Genomic DNA, 22,866 nt, shown 5'->3' on the forward strand with positions numbered 1-22,866 from the left:
CAGTTCTCTTAGGTGATTCGTAGATGATGCTGTAATTTACCGTTTAGTAAGGTCATCCGAAGACCAGTATCAGTTGCAAAGCGATTTAGAAAAGATTGCTGTATGGTGTGGCAGGTGGCAGTTGACGCTAAATAACGAAAAGTGTGAGGTGATCCACATGAGTTCCAAAAGAAACCCGTTGGAATTCGATTACTCAATAAATAGTACAATTCTCAAGGCTGTCAATTCAAGTAAGTACCTGGGTGTTAAAATTATGAACAACTTCAGTTGGAAAGACCACGTAGATAATATTGTGGGGAAGACGAGCCAAAGGTTGCGTTTCATTGGCAGGACACTTAGAAGATGCAACAAGTCCACTATAGAGACAGCTTACACTACACTCGTTTGTCCTCTGTTAGAATATTGCTGCGCGGTGTGGGATCCTTACCAGGTGGGATTGACGGAGGACAGCAAAAGGGTGCAAAAAAGGGCAGCTCGTTTTGTATTATCACGTAATAGGGGAGAGAGCGTGGCAGATATGATACGCGAGTTGAGGTGGAAGTCATTAAAGCAAAGACGTTTTTCGTCGCGGCGATCTATTTACGAAATTTCAGTCACCAACTTTCTCTTCCGAATGCGAAAATATTTTGTTGAGTCCAACCTACATAGGTAGGAATGATCGTCAAAATAAAATAAGAGAAATCAGAGCTCGAACAGAAAGGTTTAGGTGTTCGTTTTTCCCGCGCGCTGTTCGGGAGGGGAGTGGTAGAGAGATAGTACGATTGTGGTTCGATGAACCCTCTGCCAAGCACTTAAATGTGAATTGCAGAGTAATCATGTAGATGTAGATGTTCTGTAAGAAAGTCTGTTTTATTCCTATCTTGTGGGTGATTTTATAATTTCAAACAGCGGAAAATCCAGGATGGAATGTAACAATATTGAATATCTTTGTCTCAGTAACTAAGCCTTTCATATTTCTTTTATCTCGGCCCAAAAGTGACTTGCCTTACACTATGGCTGATAAATCTATATGTACACTCTGTAAGTACTTTAGGATTAAACGAGACAACTCAACACAAAGCGGAAGCATTGAGTTGTCAATAAGCACACACAAAGGAAGGCAAATTCCATTCTGCAAGAACTTTCATACAACATTCGGTATATGGTGTATGGCAGAGGGCATCTTGTGTTACTGCTAGTCATTATCTTTCCTGTTCCATTCACAAATTGGGTCAGGGGAAAAAAGACTGACTGTGCTTCTCTATAAGGTCTTATTCCTCTCATCTTCTCTTCATGGTCCTTAAAGCAAGATGTATGATCATGGCAATGGAACTGTTCTGCAGTCAGCTGCAAATGCCATTTCTATATTCTTTCTCAATACTGTTTTGCAAAAAGAACAATTTTCCTCTCCCCAGGGATTCCCATTAGAGTTCGCATAGCATTTCTGTGATAAGTGTGTGTTTATTGAACTTACACTAAAAAAAAAATCCAGCAGCATGCTTCTGCCAATACCTTCCATCAATGTGACCTGCTGTCACCTTTATCCATGAGCTTTGTTTCCCGAGAATTCAATCATTTACCTTTCGTACAGCTGACCTTTTGCGCTCATTGAATTTTGTTTCTCTTTGCACCATTACTCCTTCATATGTAATCAACATGCTTGCATGAAACGGCATACAACAGATTATATGTTTGAACATTACAGGATTGTCTTTCCTGCTTATCTACATTAACTTAAAATTCTCTCCTTGACATTCATCCCTCCGAATAGAAATCTGTCGGCATACACTCACAAATTGCTGCTCACTCTGTGTGACATATCAGTTGTGTGTATAGAGAACAGAAGCATGCCTATCTCACTTCTCTTGCACAGTCCTAACAATACCTTTGCTTCTGATCGTCACTAGTTGTTACAAACAGTTAACTGTTTGTTATGAATTCTATTACTTAAAAAGTATTCGAGCAAGAATCTGTTACATATTCTCATACCTTCATTAAACCTGCAATGTGGCACTGTCAAAATGGTTTCCAGAATTTGATGAATATGGAATCTGCCTGTTGCCTTCTTTATCCATAGTACGCGGGATGTTGTGTGAGGAAAGGACAATCTGAGTTTCGCAGGAGTGAGGCTTTGTAAATATTTGTTGATTTGTGAACAGTATTGGCTCCCTAGGAAATTTATTATGTTCAAACTTGGAATATGCTTGAAGATTCTGTTGCAGACAGACATTAAGGATATGGATTTGTACTTTTGCAGGTTTGTTCTCGTACCCTTATCATATACATGAGTCCTCTTGACTATTATCCAGTTGCTTGGGACTTCGCTCTGGGCGAAAAATTGAAGCTAAGTAAGGAGGCCAGTGTGGAAGAGCATTCTCTGTAAAAGCGAATTGGGATTCCATTTAGACCTGGAAACTTGTTTTCAACTCTTTCAGTTGCTTTTCAATACTGTGGATGTATTTTTCTTTTTCCCCCTATGCAGGAGTTTGTGCATTGTCAAATGATGGCATATCTGTACAGTCCTCCTACGTGCACGACTTTTTAAATGCAAAATTTAAAACTTAAGATTTCCTTTTGCTGTTTTCCCTTGCCACATCAGAATGTTCTGTAAGTGCCTGAATAGAAGCCTTAAACCTTTTTTCTTTTACATTGGACCGAGATATTCTACGGTTCTCAGCAAGATCTTTCACTAATAAGTCTTTTTACAGATACACTAATTTCCATCAGCTTCTGTCGATATTTCTGTGATCAGTTTTTGAACTGAGAGTACAACACTCTTGATTTCTCAATTTCCTGAATTTTGTTGTTAAAACCATGGCAAGTGGATTAATCCACTTGATACATACTTCTCCAGAGTGCAGTTTGCAACTAATAAAAAAAATGCCCGTAATTCCTTTATATCCATCATACAATTGTTTTGTTTTTCTGATCTTTACAGCTTAAAAACTCTCCTAGCTGCCTTGTAAGATTTTATTGACTTCTGTAGTCATCGTGTATGATGATATTGAGATACCTTATCCCTGTGTCTATTCTGACACCGTTGGTAAGTTCAGGCCTGTTTGTAGCTACAAAGTCTAAAATATTTACACTGTGTGTGGGCTATGTTACATTGTATCCAGCAATTAATCCATAGGCATTCCAACCTGTAAGCATCTCCTCCAATTAATATTGCACAATTGGGGTACGTCTGTACTACTATACATAGTCTTTCTTTCAGTGATTCTACAACTGTTACATCAGAACTGGGTGGTTGGTAAAAATATCCAGTGATTAATTTGAGTTTGTCTTGGCCAGTTACTGTAGTCCGATCCACGAACAATAGCGGATCGTACATGTCGAAGCACAGACGGGTTTTGCATTGTTGACAATTCCGACAGACAGTTGCAGTACACGCATGTATGTACTTTCCACTTGAAGAAAGCATATATCCTGCAAATTGTCTCTCGCTTGCTTATTCAGAATTTATCTCTTACCGCCACATTCAGTGATGACAACTTGCTACAGTCACATTTAATGGTCGCATTAACTACAGCACTCGCAGCAGGGCACTCAGAACACTGCTGAATGCTTATTTGCTGTCGGAGAATGTGTGACGTATGTGTGCAGAATAAGCCTAAACTCAACCGCCATTGTTCATGATTCCAACTATAGTGCCCAGGTACTGCAGACAGACTAGATTTGGAACTCAATAGATAAACAGCTTTTGTTGACAGCAATTAACACTCCCCCCTCCTTTGCTGTTTTACCTGTCCTTTATACAATTTCCTTGCCCCATTAAATATTTTGGAGCTCTCAGTTGCAAGTATAATTTGAGTGTGACACCTTTCCTGGAAGGTGGAACATTCAGGGACTTTATTATGAAGGCTATATAAATTTATTGTTAAACTCTTGGTATTCAAAGTGTCTTTACTTTGTATGCAACCATATTTCGCACTCTGCATATTGACTGACAGGTGTTCATCAAACTATTGCCCCGCCTAAAAGGCCCACTGTGCATTCCACATTTACTCTGCTAGCAGTCACTGCTTCCTCCATGTAGTGCACCTCTGCCATATCAAGGGGAATCCTACAGTTCTCCACTCCATAATGCATGTCCAGAAATCTGAAAGTGAACTATTCTGCCATAATGTACCTCTCTGGCAAATTGCAGGAAATGAGGTCCTTCTCATGTGTTTAGAGATAGAACAGTCCAATAACTTGCTGTTCCTTCGCCAGCAGGAAGACCATCGAATTAGCAGTGCTTGTGGCATACAGATTTCAGTACACAACATTTTAATAGATTTTATTTCATTCATAGAGAAGAGAGCAGGGACTAGTTTACATAACAGACTAAGGGATAAATGAAGTAGGTATAAGTTTAAAAATTGTGAGAACATTCAGATTTGCTTCATAAATTACAAGTGTGTAGATGTAGATTTATTTCCTAAAAGTTAATCTGAGGGGAAAATGCAAATTTACACTTATAATGTTTGTAGATTTAGAAAAAGCTTCTAACAATATTAACTGGAAGACACTATTTAGAAGTTATTAGAAGTAAAATGCAGGGAGCCAAAGGTCATCTACAACTTACGCAGAAAGCAGAATGCAGTTAAGTAAGTCAAAGGACATGAAGGGGAGGAAGTAGTTGAGAAGGGGGTGAGACAGGGTGGCTCTAGCCTGTCCCTGCTGTTGTTCTCTATTCATAGACCAAACAGCCAAGAAAATCAAATAGAATTTTGAAAAGGGGATTAAAGTCAAGAAACAAGAAAATATAACCTTGGGGGTTTGAGGTTTGCCAGTTACTGTATTTGTCAGGGACTGCAAAGGACTTGGAAAATCAGTTGAATAGAATAATTAGTGCCATGAAAAAGGTTAAAAAAATAAAGTAACGAAATGTAGTCAAATTAAAATGAGTGGGGCTGAGGGAATTAGCTTAGGAAATGAAACACTAAAAGTAGCAGGTGAGTCTTGCTATTTGGGCAGCAAAATAAATGGTGATGATTGATGAATTAGTGACAACATAAATTGTACCACTAACAATAGCAAGAAAATATTTCCGAAAATTTGAAAATTATTAACACTCAATATAAATTAAAGTGTCTTCTGAACAAATTTGTAGTGTAGCCTTATATGGAAGTGAAACAATTAATAGTACAGACAAAGAGAATAGAAGTTTCTGAAATGTGTTGTCAAAGAAAAGATCGGATAAATATATCAACTAATTGATTGGATTGAGGAGAAAAGAAACTTCAATCTTAACTGAGGGGGAAGGGGGCAAGTGGGTGGATGGAAGGAAGACTGAGTTTAACATTCGTCAACATCGAGGTTATTACAGATGGAGCACAAGCTCAGATTGTGTCAAGAATGGGGAAGGAAACTGGCCATGCCCTTTCAAAGGAACCATCCCGCATTTGTGTGGAGTGATTTAGGGAAATCATGAAAAACCTAAATATGGATAGTGGGGCACAGGTTTGAACCATTGTTGTCCCGAATGGGAGTCCATTGTGCTAACCACTGTGCCACCGTGCTTTGTCAAGTTGGTGGAGATTGCAGTAGTTAGGCACATATGAATTGATGAGAGTTGCACAAGATAAACTAGCCTGGAGAGTTGTCAAATCAGTCTTTGGTCTGAAGACAAAAAGAAAATTTTAATGGTTTGTCAGGTTGTTTAGCATACTCAGGATTTTTTTTTTAAGTGATCAGGCAGCCACACATGTTGTTACGCAAGTGAATGTGTGTAAAAATGGAAGAAAGGGAGTGCAATTCATGTTTACCCGTAATGCTTTTTTTATGTTTAAATCACATTTTTCAAGGACAGTATCGACAAGTATGCTAATAACAGCACTGTTCATTATACTAAATTTACAAATACACCTCAGTATTGTTCTGATTTATCCCAGTGTAACTCCAAGACACTGGAGACCCTGTTGGGATCATTAGGATGTCAAATATTCAGTGGTGGAACAGTATGTGCACAGTTTTCTATCAGATCATCATTCTTACTTAGTAAAGTGAAAGGTTCTAAAAGCTGCCTAAAGGTAAATCTGCCATCAACCTGGAGGCTAAATTTAGTGCCACATTGTCTTACTATACATTGTCCTGTTGAAGGTGATATGCACTTGCCTCCTCTGGCTTTTGAACTGACTTAGCCCATCCCACTCTGATAGACACACAGTTTAATTTAGACTGTAATCGTAGTGCAGCTTACATTTTTTCAGCTATGACATAATTTCTTAGTGAAAAATGCAAAGTGTCTTAAAAATATGACTGGCAGTGAATTGAAATCCTTTGGATTTGTTGTCTAATATTAACTCATTTAGGCACCTAACCACACATCTGGCAAGACGAACTATATAGGGGAAAAACAAACGTATGTGCACACGCACGCACGCACACGCGCACACACACACACACACACACACACACACACACACACACACACACACACACACACACACTTGCATTAATTATTGAAATTCATGTTTGCATATTGTCTTTTCAGTTGTAACACAGGGAGGTGGACTTGGCAGTGGCCCAATAATTGCTGAGGACCAGGCACGCAAGAGAGAGATGAGGTTGTTGAAAAACAGGTAAAAATATTTTTCTTTTTAGTATACTGTTGCCTACATTTTGGGAAATTGATAGTATTTTATTGAAACTGTTTTCTTTGTGTTTGTAAAGGATAATGTGTTAAAGTTGGAAATGATTGTGTAAAAGATGAGTATATGCAAAGGTAGTCATACTTGGGTGAAATTGGAAGGGGGGCATCTTTTTTAGATGCCCTTGGCATTCCTTTATTCTTCTTGCTGTTAAAGCATGCCACACGCTTTCCCACTTCTGTAGTACATATGGTGGCTTACAGTGCTTTGAACCATTTTGCCTAACCACAATCGTGGGTAGTCCCCTCTCCATAATTGTCATTTTATTGTTTGAGAAGTTTGGTGTGTAGGACTAGTCGGAGGGGAATGGCTCGCTCTTTTGGAAGAAAATCTAATTTAAATGCAGGCCTTTAAAGATTAAGTGGTTGGTTTTTTTTTTTTTTTTTTTTTTTTTTTTTTTTTTGGTGGGGGGGGGGGGGGGGGGGGGTTCACAGATCAGTTATGGGTAAGAGAAAATAGCAAGGACTACTATTAAAGAGGTAATAAACAAGACTTGAAAATTTCTATTTTCTTTTTCCCTTACAGGAGAAATATTTCAGTTTTTCCCTTTGTTTTTGTTATCAGTGGGGTAAAATGTTTGCAGACATCTGCCTATAGCAAAATACCGTTGTTGTTAGTCAAAATTACAACTTTTTTGTAGTCTAATGGCAGCCTCTGGGATCGACCTGGCTATTCCCTTTCCTTTCTCAGAATATTCATTCATTCGTTTGTTCGTTCATCATCTTTCAGCTGAAATAATTTTTGGTTCCCAATTTTTTTTCTTTAGTGTTGATTGACTGGGGAAGAACAGCTTAGATAATGCCCACTGTGTGCTGTGTTAAATATCGTCTAGGCTTTCATATGCCCTTCTGAGCCAACACTGCAGTGAATCCGACAGTTATATACCATTTTGGTTGAGTCCCCTGACAACACTGGAATCAGACAGTTTATGCCTGAGCTGCTAGCTCCCCACTTTTGCCAAGAAGTAGACGACCATCCTCCTGGGCTATCAGGACATGTGATACCTAAATCTAGTATAGTTTGACTAGTTGTAGATAATTGTGTACTGTACTACAAGGTATAAGAATGAAACTTGTACTTCTTTAATACTGTTATTGATATGGAATTTAAATATGGCTCAACTGTTAGCATGGAGGTGCAGAAGCTAGTCTATCAGTAGACTCAGATCCAGACAGAACATTTTAGTCACAAAGCAATATTAGAAACACTGTTATTTCAGTAAGGATAATCTACGAAATAAATACTCTAAATCTTCAATTAGGAATTGTACTTCGGTGAAAGTTTAACTATCCTTTTATTAAAATTGTGTGAAGTACTTCAGAACTTAAGCTCAACGAATAATTATGAAATTTAGTACTGCACAAAGTTCATTAAATGTAATGGAAGTGTGCTGAAATGGCTTTTCAGTTTAATAAAATAGGATGATACTCAGGAATATAGTGGCACTTGGGATAGCATCCCATCTAGGTAAATGACTAAGGATAAAACATTTGTGCTCAATACAAAGTTACAGAACACATTTATTTTCGAAAAAAAACTGCATAACTGATCCATGCAATTATACAGTACTCAACTGGTAATTGGAGACAAGGATGGTGGCAATGACAAGACTCCTGTTTTATTCAAAATAAGGCGGCAAAAGTATCCATGGCTCTTGCTGTGTAAGTAGCTCTAAAAGTTTTCTTCTTAGCTTCAGATTTTAGAAGTACAGATCCAGCCAAAGTACGCTATGAATACGAACCCAAATTACATCCACATCTGAGGCTACATTATATAAATTTGCTGTTCTTCTTGTCTTGTTTGGTTCACAAGATGCACACACTTTGGCTGCTAACCATCAACTTACTCATGCCACACAGGAGCTTTGCAATTCGACGACCAGATCCAGTTTTTCTATTCCCACCAAGCCAGTTTTGTTGCAGAGGGGCTTCCATCCATGTTTTACATGATTACAAACCTACAAGTCTTACGCATCCATTAAAGTAAAATTTAAACTTTTCCATTCTTTTACAGCACATTACTTTTGAAATTACATCCGTAGATTAATTTTAATCACATAAAATTTTCATAAATAATGAATAAACCATTACATGGGTGTTACATCAAAGAGTTTGATTATAAAGAAGTCAAAACAAAGAAGTTATATAAGACCTTTATAGGTAATATCATTAATAGTGTTACAAATGATGGTCTGATTTCCTTGCCTTGCATGTTGGCACACGGTTCATGGAAAATTGAACTGGTTCTTGCTCTGTTATTTCCATGCTTATTCTCAGATACAATGCTTTATACTACCTTCGGGGCAGGAGCGGGATGGTTGTGGTTGGGGGCATATTGTGTCACATGCTGGGTCCGGAGGAGCCTTGACCCTGCCTCCTTTGCATGCTGCCTTTGTTTTCATTGCTTTGAGATGTAGTTTTAGCCTCTTTTCCTGCCGCACTCTGTTTTCCATGTGTATTATTGAAGTTCAACAGATATCCCTTACATTTTTGCATGTTTCCCTTTTACTTTTCTGCCTCTCTTGACTAGACTAGCTGTCTTTGCCCTTAATTGGGTTTTCTGGGGTCAGAAGTGGGTGGGGTTTCTCTCAGCATGGCTGAGCCCTGGAAGACCAATTGTCTGCTGTAATACAGACCCAGTCCATATACTTGTACTCCTCTGTAAATTCTTGTTCAGCTGTGGCATCAATATTCCCACACACACACACACACACACACACACACACACACACACACACACACTCTTTAGACTCTTAGAAGTTAATTTCTGTGCTGGTCCTGCACATATCTGCGCTGTATAACCTTGAAGAAATACCTCACATTTGGCGCACTATTACATGCCACAGTACACGCTCTGATGTAGAGCCAGAGAGTATTGTGTTATGGCAGCTGTGGAGAAACAGGTGATAGCTTCCAAGTACCGGTGCAGCTGTTTTTACAATCAGCCAACATATGTAGTATGGCTACCACGCGCATCTATCATAGTTAGAATAGAGGAAACAGGTTCATTTGTTTTCTGATTTGGTTTAGATGTGTTCTTGTGTTCACTGCTGCATCTAGATTTGTGTCATCACTGTCACTTCCTGAGCTGTCATACTTTCCTGAGTATGAGTTTCACCATATTTTCTTCAGGCAAACTTTAAACAATGCAAAATTATCATCAACACACAGGAAATAATGGAGTGAACGCTCAAACTGCAACTGTATTCGCATAAAAGTGAGGAGACTTTCACGGTCATCTTTTTTCATTGCCCAGGCCTGGTAGGAAGATCTGATTCCTTTATCTGTTTGGAAGAATACAGTTATCAAAAGCAGTTGCAGGTGGTGGACTCTTTAACCATCATCTGTGTCCTCACTGTACAGGATCAGAAATTGATACTTTAAAGCAGGGCCGGCCAGAAATTCTGCACACATGTGCAGCTGCTGCTCATATGCAACTTCCTGGTCACAGTGTGCACACTTGCCAGATTTGTAAACAGGGAAAAGGAGCCGTCACTGCTCATTTAGTGTGTGTGTGTGTGTGTGTGTGTGTGTGTGTGTGTGTGTGTGTGTGTGTGTGTGTGAGCGCGCGCGTGCCTCAAACATCTCTCTCGATAATTAAAGGGTAATTTTTACACATGCAAGTAAACATTAAATAACCGGTTTAATACTATATTTTTCAGATAACAATATTCGCCCATGTAATGTGGAGCAGAATGAGGCAGAGTTAGTAAATAACATTTCGATGTACCCATGAATTTTCTTAAGGGCACTTTATGTGGCTTCTCGTTCTGCAGTGTTCAGTACACTACACTACACTGCCTATATGAAATGAGCGCTGTGTCTTTCAGTCGTGAACTTGCACTGGATGCCTATTATTCGGCGGCACAGCAAATGTGTGTTTTCATCTACTTTTGTAAAGAAAATGAAGTTCCCAGTCGTATTTAAATGACTGAGAACACAGATCTCCTGTTCTTTGCTTTTCAGCAATACTCGCCATTTCTCAGTACATCTCGCATAAGGCTACAGTCTACAGAGGAAAACAAGACTGGGTGTCCTTCAGTGCTCCAAGTGCAGCATAAACAAGGAAGCGGAACTGTTGCCGCTCATTTGAGATACGTGTCTAGTTGCAGATGTTTCTGTTTCGCTGTGCCCACTGGTCGGGATGTGCACACCTGTGCTGCAGTTTTGCACAGTGTGCAGCATTTTTCCAGCCATGCTTTAAAGGATTCTGTGTTCTTTTCTGGCTACATAAAACTTAATTGCTTCTGCACAATATTTTTCCTGTAACAGGTCTTGAAAGCACAGATAATTACCAAATTCAAGGGCTACAACTTATATGTGCAGTTTGCTAGCACATTTTGTAAATTTACATTTTCGGGGTGTGCAGGGCATCAATCTATTAGGAGAAAATACTCTTGTTGCAGGCATCAGTTTTTGTTCTAAGGCTATGCAACTGCTTTTTAAAAAGATATGAAGTCATCAGTACTTAGTGACAGAGTTTGGAGTTATTGGTTGATATTTTCACATTTTTAATAGAACGAAGTTACTTTGATTTTCAATCTCAATGGCTTAATTTATTTGAGGTGCATCAGCATTGGTAAATAACTTTCTTGTTAGTTGAACATTACTGCTTTTTCATGTATGGCAATTTTTTGCCTTTGAAGGCAAGTATCTTATTTGGAATGACACTGAAGAAAATTTGGGTTTTATTGATATAAATACATCCTTGGTTTCATATTGTTGCGTAATTTCTTTTAATTTAATGCTCAGGCATCCACAATCAATTTCCACATTTTCCACTAACAATTTTCACGTTTGCACTGTTTCCTTCATGAACGTGTCGATCCATCCATTAGATGCAGAGAAATTCACAATGATGAGCTTATTGGCCACCTTAAGCATCTTTTTGTAACATTTTTCATAGTAATATAATGGCAGAATATTTTCTAATACCAATTTAAAAAGCAGCAAAACACTATGTTCAATTATGCAGTGGCTATGTACACTGTTACACAAAATATAGTTTTTGTTAAGTTGTGACTACACAGTATAGTGATCATGAAAGTTAACCGTGTAGTGCTTTAAACAATAGTATATTCTCCTTCCTTATTTACAACAGTCTGCCAATGTTCAGGTAACTTTTCGATTCCGTGAATGTAGAAATCACTTGGTTTTGAAGTGGAGAACTTGTCGAGCCGTGTTTGGGGCGAATTTTTATCTGGAAAAGAAGTTCTTTGAAGGTTGTTAGGGTGTGCAAAAAGTGAAAATCTAAGGGCAAAAGATTTGGTGAACAAGGTGGGTGCAGAAAGACTTCACAAACCAACTCTTGTGTAGTGTATTTTGTTAGTCTAGCAGAATGGGGGTGGGCATTATTGTGGAGTAGTATCACTTCAAGCAGTCGTTGCGTCTGCAAGACATCTCAGTTATTGACAGTGTATGTCAGCAGTTATGATTACACCTCGGGGAAGCCATTCATAGTACACCACATCGTCACTGTTCCACCATATGCATAACTTTTTTTGTGGATGCATGCAGGTATTTTTATGGGGAGTTGCTGCTTTGTTTGAGCTCAGCCTTTCCCTTCCCTTCCCTTCCCTTCCCTTCCCTTCCCTTCCCTTCCCTTCCCTTCCCTTCCTTTCCTTTCCTTATGTTAGCATAAAGACACCATTTCTCTCACCAGTAATGATACAGGGTAAGAATGATTGGTGGTGTTCACGACCCAATTGATGATGAGCAAGCAGAGATGCATATATGGCCACACATTGATTTTTGTGGTTTTGGGTTAGATCATATATTACCTGAACCACTGATTTTTGAACCTTCATTACATTTGCCAGTTCAGGAGTACACTCATGTGTATTAATGTGCTTAATGTACATCATCAAACTCTGAAGGTGTTCCTGAACCCTGGACGCGGATAGTTGCTAATGTCAAAACGATCCTCCTTAAAATGAAAAAAACCATTCATTTTCTTATTGTGCTCTGTCCAGTGGTATTATCTCCATATGTGGCGAAAATCTTTCTGGCTGCCTTTGCTGCTGTCAGTCCTCTATTGAACACAAACAGGATAATATGTCGGAAATGTTTGATTTCTCCACTTGGCACTCCCATTTTCCAGCATCCACACTCCATCTCCGTGACAAATGACAATACGTAAACTCAGATAGCAATAGTGAACTACAAATAAAAAATGACAATTGATTAATAAACCCACAGCAACCAGGATACTGACATGCAAAATAAAAATACTACAAACTTGTGTACCAACCTAATTAATTTGAACAGGGTAAATTTGAAGGGACCAATAAATGCTGTGAACAATGGGAAAATGTTAATTCTGAAAATGTAAATATGGGGTTTCGTAATGGAAGTGTTAAATAGGTGCATAGGCATGTGATCAAGAACTTTTTTAACACTTGGCTGTTGCGTATGCCTATCTACAGCTTGGCTCAGCACCTCCATTATACATGGACTAGTTATATTTACTCATTCCATCCATTATCTCCCCATGACCTCCCACCCACTCACCCACACTGCAGAATTTTCCATTTCATATATTATCTGAATACGAATAGATACAACACTGGAAAATCCTGGGTGAAAAACAAGTGATGGAGTGAGGACCAGTAACCACGCGGCACACCTCTAGTAATGTCAGGTGTAGGTAAGCTCATGAGCAAGAACTTGACATAATAGCTCAAATTACAGATACGTATTTTGCTTCACAGTGCACATAAACACACAGCTACATTGTTCTCAGTATTTACCTCTAGTAATCTCAGTGTGTGCCCAGATAAATCCCCACTACAAGAAAGATGCTATAGGTCAAGAAATAAGTGCTTTGCCTAGTGTGACACTTCATATGTCAATGTTCAGTTGCAACCCTGTGTAATTGACTCTATGGGGGATGTTGACACTACCTAGCATTATTATTATTATTATTATTATTATTATTATATGTTAACCAATGATACTTAAGAAATGCCTGTACGACTTGTTTCAAGCCAATACAAGAGAAGGAAAGTTGCTGCTCACCATATAGCGGAGATGTTGAGCCACAATAAAAAGATTCACACAATCATAGCTTTCAGCCATTAAGGCCTTTGTCAGCAGTACACACACACACACACACACACACACACACACACACACACGTGCAACTTCCACACACATCTGCAGTCTCAGAGCTGAAACTATACTGCGAGTGGCAGCACCAGTGCATGATGGAGTGGCGACTGGGTGGGGGTAAGGAGGCGGCTAGGGCGGGGAGGGGGAGGGATAGTATGGTGGGAGTTGCGGACAGTAAGTGGTGCAGTTTAGACAGAGGGTAGGAGTGAAGGGGGGGAGGGGGTAAATAGCGGAAAGGAGAGAAATAAAAATAAAAGAAATTAAAAGATTGGGTGTGGCAGTGAAATGGTGGCTGTGTAGTGCTGGAATGGATACAGGGAGGGGGCTGGATGGGTGAGGACAGTGACTAACGAAGGTTGAGGCCAGGAGGGTTATGGGAATGTAGGATGTATTGCAGGGAAAGTTCCCACCTGTGCAATTCAGAAAAGCTGTTGTTGGTGGGAAAGATCCATATGGCACAGGCTGTGAAGCAGTCATTGAGATGAGGGGCATAATGTTTGGCAGCGTGTTCAGCTACAGGGTGGTCCACTTGTTTTTTGGCCACAGTTTGTCGGTGGCCGTTCATGCGGACAGACAGCGTGTTGGTTGTAATGCCTACATGGAATGCTGCACATTGGTTGCAGCTTGTTTTTTGGCCACAGTTTGTCGGTGGCCGTTCATGCGGACAGACAGCGTGTTGGTTGTAATGCCTACATGGAATGCTGCACAGTGGTTGCAGCTTAGCTTGTGGATCACATGACTGGTTTCACAATTTTTTTCTGGCACACTAAAAGAGACCAAGCTTCAAAGGTAGTTTTTATATTTATTTTAATTTTCTATAGATTAGAAATTACACAATAACAATGGCAGAGTGTATAGTACCCTTTAAAAATATATGAAGTGAATTCTTGAGCAACTTCACTTGTAACTGGCTTTTGTATGTGACAGTTGAAGTACTCACTGTAACATGTATTCAGCCAGGTAACCCACAAAATGTTTGGTGCATAACAGTGAAATGTACAATCTTGCTTGTTACAAATATTCAGCTGTGCTCTTAGGATCTGCCTACCCCATCCTCGGGAAAAAACAGCAAAAAAGATTTTGACAATGAAAGTTGTATGCAAAAGCTTAGCTTTTCATGTAGTTGTATGATATCTATAGTAATTTAAAGCATTAACTTTCGCTATTTGTGTGTTCATGTTACTTAACAGTGATGTTGCTGTTGGGTGACTACATCATGTGTCCTATGCTCTGAACATCTGCTGTCATTGACTGGTGAGACCACCTGATGTGAGCTATGAGTGGGTGACAAAAGCACATAGCAATCTCTATTTCAGCACTTCGGAAGCTACTGTGCTGTATTTAGTGGAAATTGTATTTATACTCCCGTAATATGAAAATATGCACTGTAAATGTTGTCATGCATCAAAGATCTTTCCAAAACGTGTTTTTTTTTCTAAAGTGCCAAGAAGATCTATGGCAGTGTTTAAAACCTTTCAGCACCAAAAAAATTTACTTTCACTAGAGGTGCAATGTATTTTTAACCGAGAAAGTGTATCTTGAACCGGGAAACCTGGGAAAAATCCAGGAATTTTTTTCCTTGTCAGTGTATACACCATGAACTTACAGTATGATATTTTTGGTGGCCAGATGGCATGTTGTAATATTAGTACAAAAATTATTACCCATTGTTGCTGCCCAATTTGTATTTGTTAATTTTATTAAGGGATATTTTTTCCCCAGAATTATTTTATCTTGTGGCCAGTAGGTTTTGGTTTTCATATGTATTCTGGATGTAAAAAATTTAACACAATTCAATACAAAAGGATTACCTGGAAAGTAACGTCTCATAACGAGGGCAGTGACAACAATATTTGATAGAAGTGTGCATTTTTTGTGCACAGTGCACATCTGTGGTAGTGAAATAATTGTGCTGTTACAGTACTTATTAATTAAAAGATCATATTGGATAACTAATGAGGTGGTACTGAACCTAATTGAGGGGCTGGGGGGGGGGGGGGGGAGGAGAAATTTATTGCGCGACCTGATGAAAAGAAGGTATCTGTAGATATAACACATTCAGAAGAATCAAGGAGTTGTCAATTTGCTAAAGTAATGAAGTGAAGTGTGGTGTCTAAAAATTGTAGAGAGAGAATAAGGCTTGATTAGAGAAAGCTTTCGAGTGGATGTAAGTTATGCTGAGATAAAGTAGCTTTTACAGTATAGACTAGTTCTGAGACCAGCAAAAAAGAAGAAGATTGGACTGAAGCACATGATGTAATAGTAATTTAAACTGCATGCTGTGAAATATGTTCATGCAATTCTTGCAAAAATAAACAAACAAAAAAGTCTTTGCAGCTGACAATTAAAAATTAATTCTGTTCATAGATAAAATTTGAGGAACAATGATTTGCATAAAAGAGGGCTGACCTCTTTTGTGATGAGCAGAGTTTTTGGTCTTTTACTATCAGGAATAAACTCACTAAAGAAGTGAGCAAAATCATTTTACAAACTGCTGTTTGACAATATCTACCTTTTACACTAATTCACGAGAAGGAAATATTATTACATTCTATCCTGAATTTTCCGTCATTTGATTTTTATACTAATTTATTATATTATTTTGGCTGTTTTCATAAAACTTGTAATAAACCCCTTCCAAAGAGTTAATAATATACTGTAGAGACCTGACGATTTAATTTGTGTGCTGGCGAGTTTTCTGGGTTGTACCGCCATGGCCCATGAAACATTTCCGCTCCTAACATTTCATCCAGTTCTGCAATGGATTGCTTCAGTGGTGCTCCTTGTTCCGCTAAGCCTTGTTGAGGAATCTGAATGTTTCATGGACCATAGCCATACAACCGAGAAGGCTTGCCAGCAAAGACATCAGATCATGAAAGCTTTCAATGCATAACTTCATTTTTAAGTATTAGGGACCTAAAAAATTTCCTGTTTGTAATATATGCTAATATAGTTGCGAATTCTGCTTCAGAATCTGAAATTAGCTAATTAATGTTATTTAATTGCAAATAGTATCCAGATGAAATATTTTATGAGAGAGAGTTTGAAGTAGATTTATTTTGTGCTTATAAATATTGAAAATTTTACCAATTCTCAGTTATTGGTGTTCAACATCATATGGCAAAGCCCAGTTTGGAAACACAATGTGTGTAAGAACATGTGCAAAATCAAAAAGTACGTGAACGCAAAATGTATTAATGTGCTCAATGCTCTGGTGCCACACTAATTGTGGATGATTGAATTGCCTGTGTAAGATACACACTGCATATTGCAATATAGGACTCGACGGTGGTATGTAGTGTCTTAGAACAAAGAAAGCATTTAAGTTTGTCTTGATTTAATGCCGACATTTTAATGTGGGTGTTTTAGGCACTGAGAATTTTGAACTTTGTTGTCAAATACAAGAAGTAGTCAGGCCAGAAATTTCCCTTCTGTGACACTGGCAACCTCAGCAAGTAATAGTGCAATAGCCATTACCGAATGCATATAATGCATATGTTGTGTGTGTAGCTTGAGTTTGTGTGGGTGGGGGTTTTTTTTTTTTTTTTTTTTTTTTTTTTTTTTTTTTTTTTTTTTTGCTGGGAGGCAGAGAGAGAGCTAATCCTGGTCCATCAGAGATTGATTTGACCTTCACAGTTCTAGACGGTATTGGTGATTTGGTGATTGCAATGACCATATGTCAGTTTTGCTTGCACAGAACAGATGTGTAGGCTGGCTGCTGTGTGGGAGAGAGGTGGGGCTTGTTTCCTTGCACTGCTATTGACCCTCCTGTTGGCCAAAGTTCTGGTTTGTTTATATTGATGGCCAACTGACAGTTTATTGTGTCCAAATTCTGCAATTTAGCTACCAGAAAACAAGACCTGTCGACTTATTTTTAGTATGCCAAAAGTCGTCTTCTAATGTCTGAATAGTTATATTTTGTTCCGTTTCTACATTGAGTGCCCTGTCAGTTATATCTTTAGCATTGTCAAGTAGGAGCTGCACAGCTATGAAAGCCTACGCAAGGTCAAAATCAATGTTCTGCAGATTTTGTAATTATTGAATTGGGCAGGAATAGAAAATGTTGAGAAATACTTTAAATTGGAGAAGTGCACTGATCACAGGTGGGAATATGCTGCTGCTTCTCAACAAAAACAGTCATTTTTTAATAGCTTAAAATAGAGGCAAAAGAAAAAAAAAACAAGCAAACAACATTTTGGAAAAACTGTTGGAAGTTTTTGCAATAGCAGACATTATAGTCAAAAAACTTCAGTCACCACTCCAGATGCAAACTTCTCCTAAGATAAATGCTATGTTTTCAGGTCTCTAATAATTCCAGATATTTTTCTTCCTTCAGTTATCATGTTCTGTAAATATACTCCACAAAATTCACAATGTTTGATTGACAAAATAATATCCTGATATAAAGACTGACTACTAGCTAATGAAATGTAGGTTTCCCATCTATGGGGAGCATCAATTGCAGCACTTGTTTTGAATGACTGCTGTAGGCAAAGAAACATAATTGTTTGTATAATGGGTTAATGTTTTCTTCAATGTGAGAATGGTTTCAACCAGTGCCTTGCACTACACAATATGGGAGTCACTTCCCAGATAGTCTACAAATCCGTGTGATGTAGACTGTATCATTAGCATATTTATCACTATTGAACCACAAAGACTTTGTCATTTGCTCAATCACACTTTTTGTAATAATGGAATTTTTTTCTTATTAATATGCTGTTATTTCAGGGAAGCTGCCAGAGAATGCAGGAGGAAAAAGAAGGAATACATCAAATGCCTGGAGAACAGAGTAGCTGTGCTAGAAAATCAAAACAAGGCCCTTATAGATGAACTAAAACAGTTAAAAGATCTTTATTGCCAACAAAAAACTGAGTGAGCTTGCTTTAGCAGCTGATATTACATCCCATCATACCATGCTGATTTTTCTCAGCTATAAGGTGATCAGTTCATTGATCTTTATTTCTATTGGAAAATGAAGACATAGCTGTGATTAGCCTTTCCCACAAGGTTGTATGTTTGGCAACAAGACAGACTAATGTACAAAACATATATTTTTACAAAGAAGTTGCTATTAAGTAACGTCGGTTTTAACTACAGTGCGTACAAACAACACTGTGTTGACAGGAAGGAAAAATGTTGATGTGTCGTACTGTAACTGTTGGGGTAAAAAATCTCCTTTGAACATACTAATATCTAATGCTGGAAATGTGATTGGTGATAAGCGAGTTCTTGGAAGTGAACTGCAAAAGATGACTTGCTTAGTGCATTTAAAAGGCTTGTGATGTGAATATATGAAGTGTAATCAACACCAAAGTATCCTGGCTTACTGGAGAGAGACAATTAATGTAAAAAAAATCTGTCCTTGTATAGATTATATATATATATAAATATGATATATATACCAGAAAATATAACTATATTTTGTTTGTACAAATAATGAAAAAGCATTGCATTATATGTAAATGTTGTTCTTGTACTACATCAGCATTGCAGTGGTACATACTCAGGGGCTGGTTCGTGTACTTCATGTGCCATACAATTCATAGTTTTCTTTTTATGCCTTACCATTTACTAATCTAGTGTTCAAGGACGTACTAATTTGGAAACAAATCAGATGCATCTTTTGTAGTCAGTGTTTTAGAAAAAGTGGCAATGCTTTTTCTGTTTGTTTTGTGATATTTGTTGACGATTTTAAATGTAAAATATTTTAATGGTATGCAGGGTAATAGAAAGTTAATGAATTTTAAATCGTTTTCCAGCTGTTTACTTCTATTCATTCACAGGGGTTTTTCTGACTCAGGTGCAGAATTCTGAAGTGACTAGAAGCTACAACTTTTTAACTTCTTAACTCTTCTTCTATTGTTTTTCAAATAAGGAGTGCATGTGGATGATAAGCAGACTGTTTGCATGCAGGAAAACTTGTTATCTTCAGTTATTCATTTCAGTAACTGAAATAGAGCTGGGGAGAAGTAGCATCAATTTTGAGTCCTATCTTTGAGGTTTTTATCATTGTACGATTCCCCCCCCCCCCTTTCAAAAAAAAAAAAGTGAATCGTAAAGCTATTAGGAAATTCTCAAATCTTTTCAAATTTTTAATAAATACTCAGTATTTAACAAGAACTACTTTGGAAAAATAAGTCTTGTGCATATTATACTTAGCAAGTTTTGATTTGTTTCATTACTTCTTGTTAGTGCTCTAGATGGATATGGCATAATGAACACTAAAGCGTAAAAAATCACTGTCCTACAGATTTCTGGTTATTGGGACCATTGTAGTCATTCAGAAATGTTATACTTAAATATTAGTGTTGTCTAAACAGTACATGATTTGCTAGCTGAGTCTGGAAGATATTTGAGTTGCTGTAAATCATGCTCTGTTTTAAAACACACCCAGTCATTCAGGAAGAGATCTTATGTGAAAAATCTTCAGAAGAGGAAAATAAAATTGTTGTTGGTTCTTTTCTTTAGTACTTACTTTTCTTTATTATAATTAATTTTGGAGCTTTTATTTTAATATATCACTGCTGTCTTAAATACACACAAAAAATTCCAAAGGTAAGTTCATAAGTATTGCTGTGACTCATAGGTTCATGTTCTTTGCTGGATACAAACAGTAAGAAAGAGGTGAAATTTATTGCACTCTTATTACAGTGGACCTTTATGGCTATTTTATCAGAGTGGGTATGGATAGTGCAATAATAGTGCAACTGAGTAAAGTTTAAGAACTAGAAAGTGGGTATTTTCTCTAGAGCATGCATTAAGACAACAGCTTGCTCCGACCTTATTTTATAAGACCTCTGCACCTTGCACACTGAATGCTTTAATAACTGTTCTCATTAGCACATAGCTATTATTCCACAATTTCTGTAAAGATGCATAAACTGTTTCTCTTAAGATTGACTGGTGTGATCAGGAAATAAAGTGTTTCTTTGTCATAATATTAGCTGCTGTATTCAGCTGCTAAAGCAGATTGTGCCTCTGAAGTAAGAGTACTGTTGGTGCATATTTTGTGAGCAATTATCTGTGTGAAACCAACCTCAGTTAAGGAAATCATATTGAATATGAATGTTTTCCTATGCATTGGTGTAATACTGTGCACTGGAAACTGAGAGGCAAGAATGGTCAGAAAAACTTTCCTCTTTTTTCTTACTTCTAATAATAATTATTCATTGGAGTTAGACTTTCAAATTATTAATGTGACAATGCATGGAAATGTTTGTTCAGCTTCCCATTTTTCTAATGATGTATAAATGTGAAGAAACACTATTACCTGGTTATATTTGTTATTGTGTACATTTATGTCAAGAGTTTTGTTAAAAAGGAATGTTAACACAGAGTAAACCAGAAATGTTGCAGTGTCTTATGAGCAGTAACTAAGAATTTTCTGTGACTATTCATTCTGTTTAAAACTAAACTATTGATGATGCTACGAGTCATAGGAGAAAATTCACCTGTATAATTGAAGAGAAAATTGTATTGTTTATTGACAAGTGCTCTGAAAAAGAAGAAAAATTGTCGTGCAAAATGAATGTGGTTTATATTGCAAATCATTATCCAAGAATAATGTGTGTACACTGGCCATTTCTTGTGCTCTTTGAACACAGATAACTTCATGGTTTTAAATGTGCCAAATCTGAATCACAATGACCTGTGCTATGTACTGCTTATGAACTACAAGAAGAGATCCTTACATTTAATGTTCTTGTAACTTGTGTGTGTGTGTGTGTGTGTGTGTGTGTGTGTGTGTGTGTGTGTGTGTTTTAAAGTAGGGGTGGGCTTCTGTATGTGAGAGTATTGTATGGAGATGCTGTTAAGGCTTTTTGAATGTTGTGGATTTGGAAATATAAACTAGTTTTAACGGAGTTATTTTTGTATAGATTACTGTAACAAATCTCTATTAACATCTGCATTGCAAGCCACAGTTACATGGTACTACAGGTTTCATATTACATATTGATTCCAAGAACATTGTCAAAAAAAAGGCAAGTCTGCCTTCCAAGCCTTCACAACAAAATAAATTTGTTGCACTTTGATACTTACTGTCCCTATTTCTAACTATATATTTGCACAACTATTTCACATCCCAATGTTAGTTATATTTCATGGATAATATTTTGGTGTGTGTGCGTGTGCGTGTGGGTGTGCGCGCGCACTTCCTGAATGTATATTTGTAATTGTGTAGGTACTGTGAGTTTATGGTACAGATGTTAATAGTGTACTTGTTGTCAGGTGTTGATCTAAGCATATATATTATGAGAGAGAGAAAGAGAGAGAGAGACAAATTATTATTGTAAATATGTGTATTTTTACAAATTGAAAAAAATTAAAGGTGGTTTTTTTCTTGTATAAAAATAGGCTCAAGGTTCTCCTTGTCCTAGTTGTTGCCTTCTTTTGTAAACTTTTCTTGCCACCTAAGTTTTATAAATAGCACATTTTGTAAATATGTCTGAATAATAGATGGTCAAGTAAACATATAATGAATCAACAAAATACAGTCCACTTTATTTTGTTGTTTTGTAAATTTCTCCTTACACATATGTGAGGACATTTTGGGAAAGCTTGCCATACAATTTCTGCTTCATGTCCCACTCCAACTGTGAGGTGGGATTGTGTTTAGTGATGCACTGTACTAAGTTAAACTTTTGAACTTCACAAATATGCAGTGCTTATATGTTGCTGCTGTGTCTTTGTCTCTGAATAACTTCAGTTCCTCATCATATACTGCCCTTCTGCATATATTTCTACAACAGATGGCTTATACTACAAAAGTAATTATAAGTAACTGAATTATAGTCATGAAATATTTTTGCACAACCAAAAACAAAGTGATTTGTTATCTCGCCAACTAAAGTAGCAATAAGATTTAGTTGCAGATGGCAAACTATACAATAAACTACGGGAGGTCCTCCAGAAGCATACATTCAAGAAAATGGTTAATATTTACAACAGACATAAACTATTTTAGGCCTAATTTTGTTAGAATAATTAATACTTGATAATAAATGTATGGAACTGAATAGAAGATCAAAGGATGACACAAAGATGCTGAAATATGTTTGGGCACTAAAAAGGAGCACTTGTTTGCATAATAAGGGGACCCAAATCTCTAAAACTTAAAAGATAAGGTGGGGCACAAT

General features: G+C 37.5%; 1 protein-coding gene across 3 annotated transcripts in view; it reads left to right on the top strand.

Annotated features, from left to right (window-relative positions):
* Positions 1–22,206, top strand: part of LOC124787795 (cyclic AMP-responsive element-binding protein 1) — a 69,972-nt gene extending 47,766 nt beyond the window's left edge. For all 3 annotated transcript variants that reach the window (XM_047254715.1, XM_047254717.1, XM_047254716.1), the window contains 2 exons: positions 6,461–6,548; positions 18,458–22,206. In XM_047254715.1, coding sequence (XP_047110671.1) covers positions 6,461–6,548; positions 18,458–18,605 — 236 coding nt within the window. In that variant the 3' untranslated portion in view covers positions 18,606–22,206. The remainder of the gene's footprint in view (positions 1–6,460; positions 6,549–18,457) is intronic.
* The last annotated feature ends 660 nt before the right edge of the window (positions 22,207–22,866 follow it).

This window comes from Schistocerca piceifrons, chromosome 3 (genome assembly GCF_021461385.2).
Source record: "Schistocerca piceifrons isolate TAMUIC-IGC-003096 chromosome 3, iqSchPice1.1, whole genome shotgun sequence".
Taxonomy (NCBI): Eukaryota; Metazoa; Arthropoda; class Insecta; order Orthoptera; family Acrididae; genus Schistocerca; species Schistocerca piceifrons.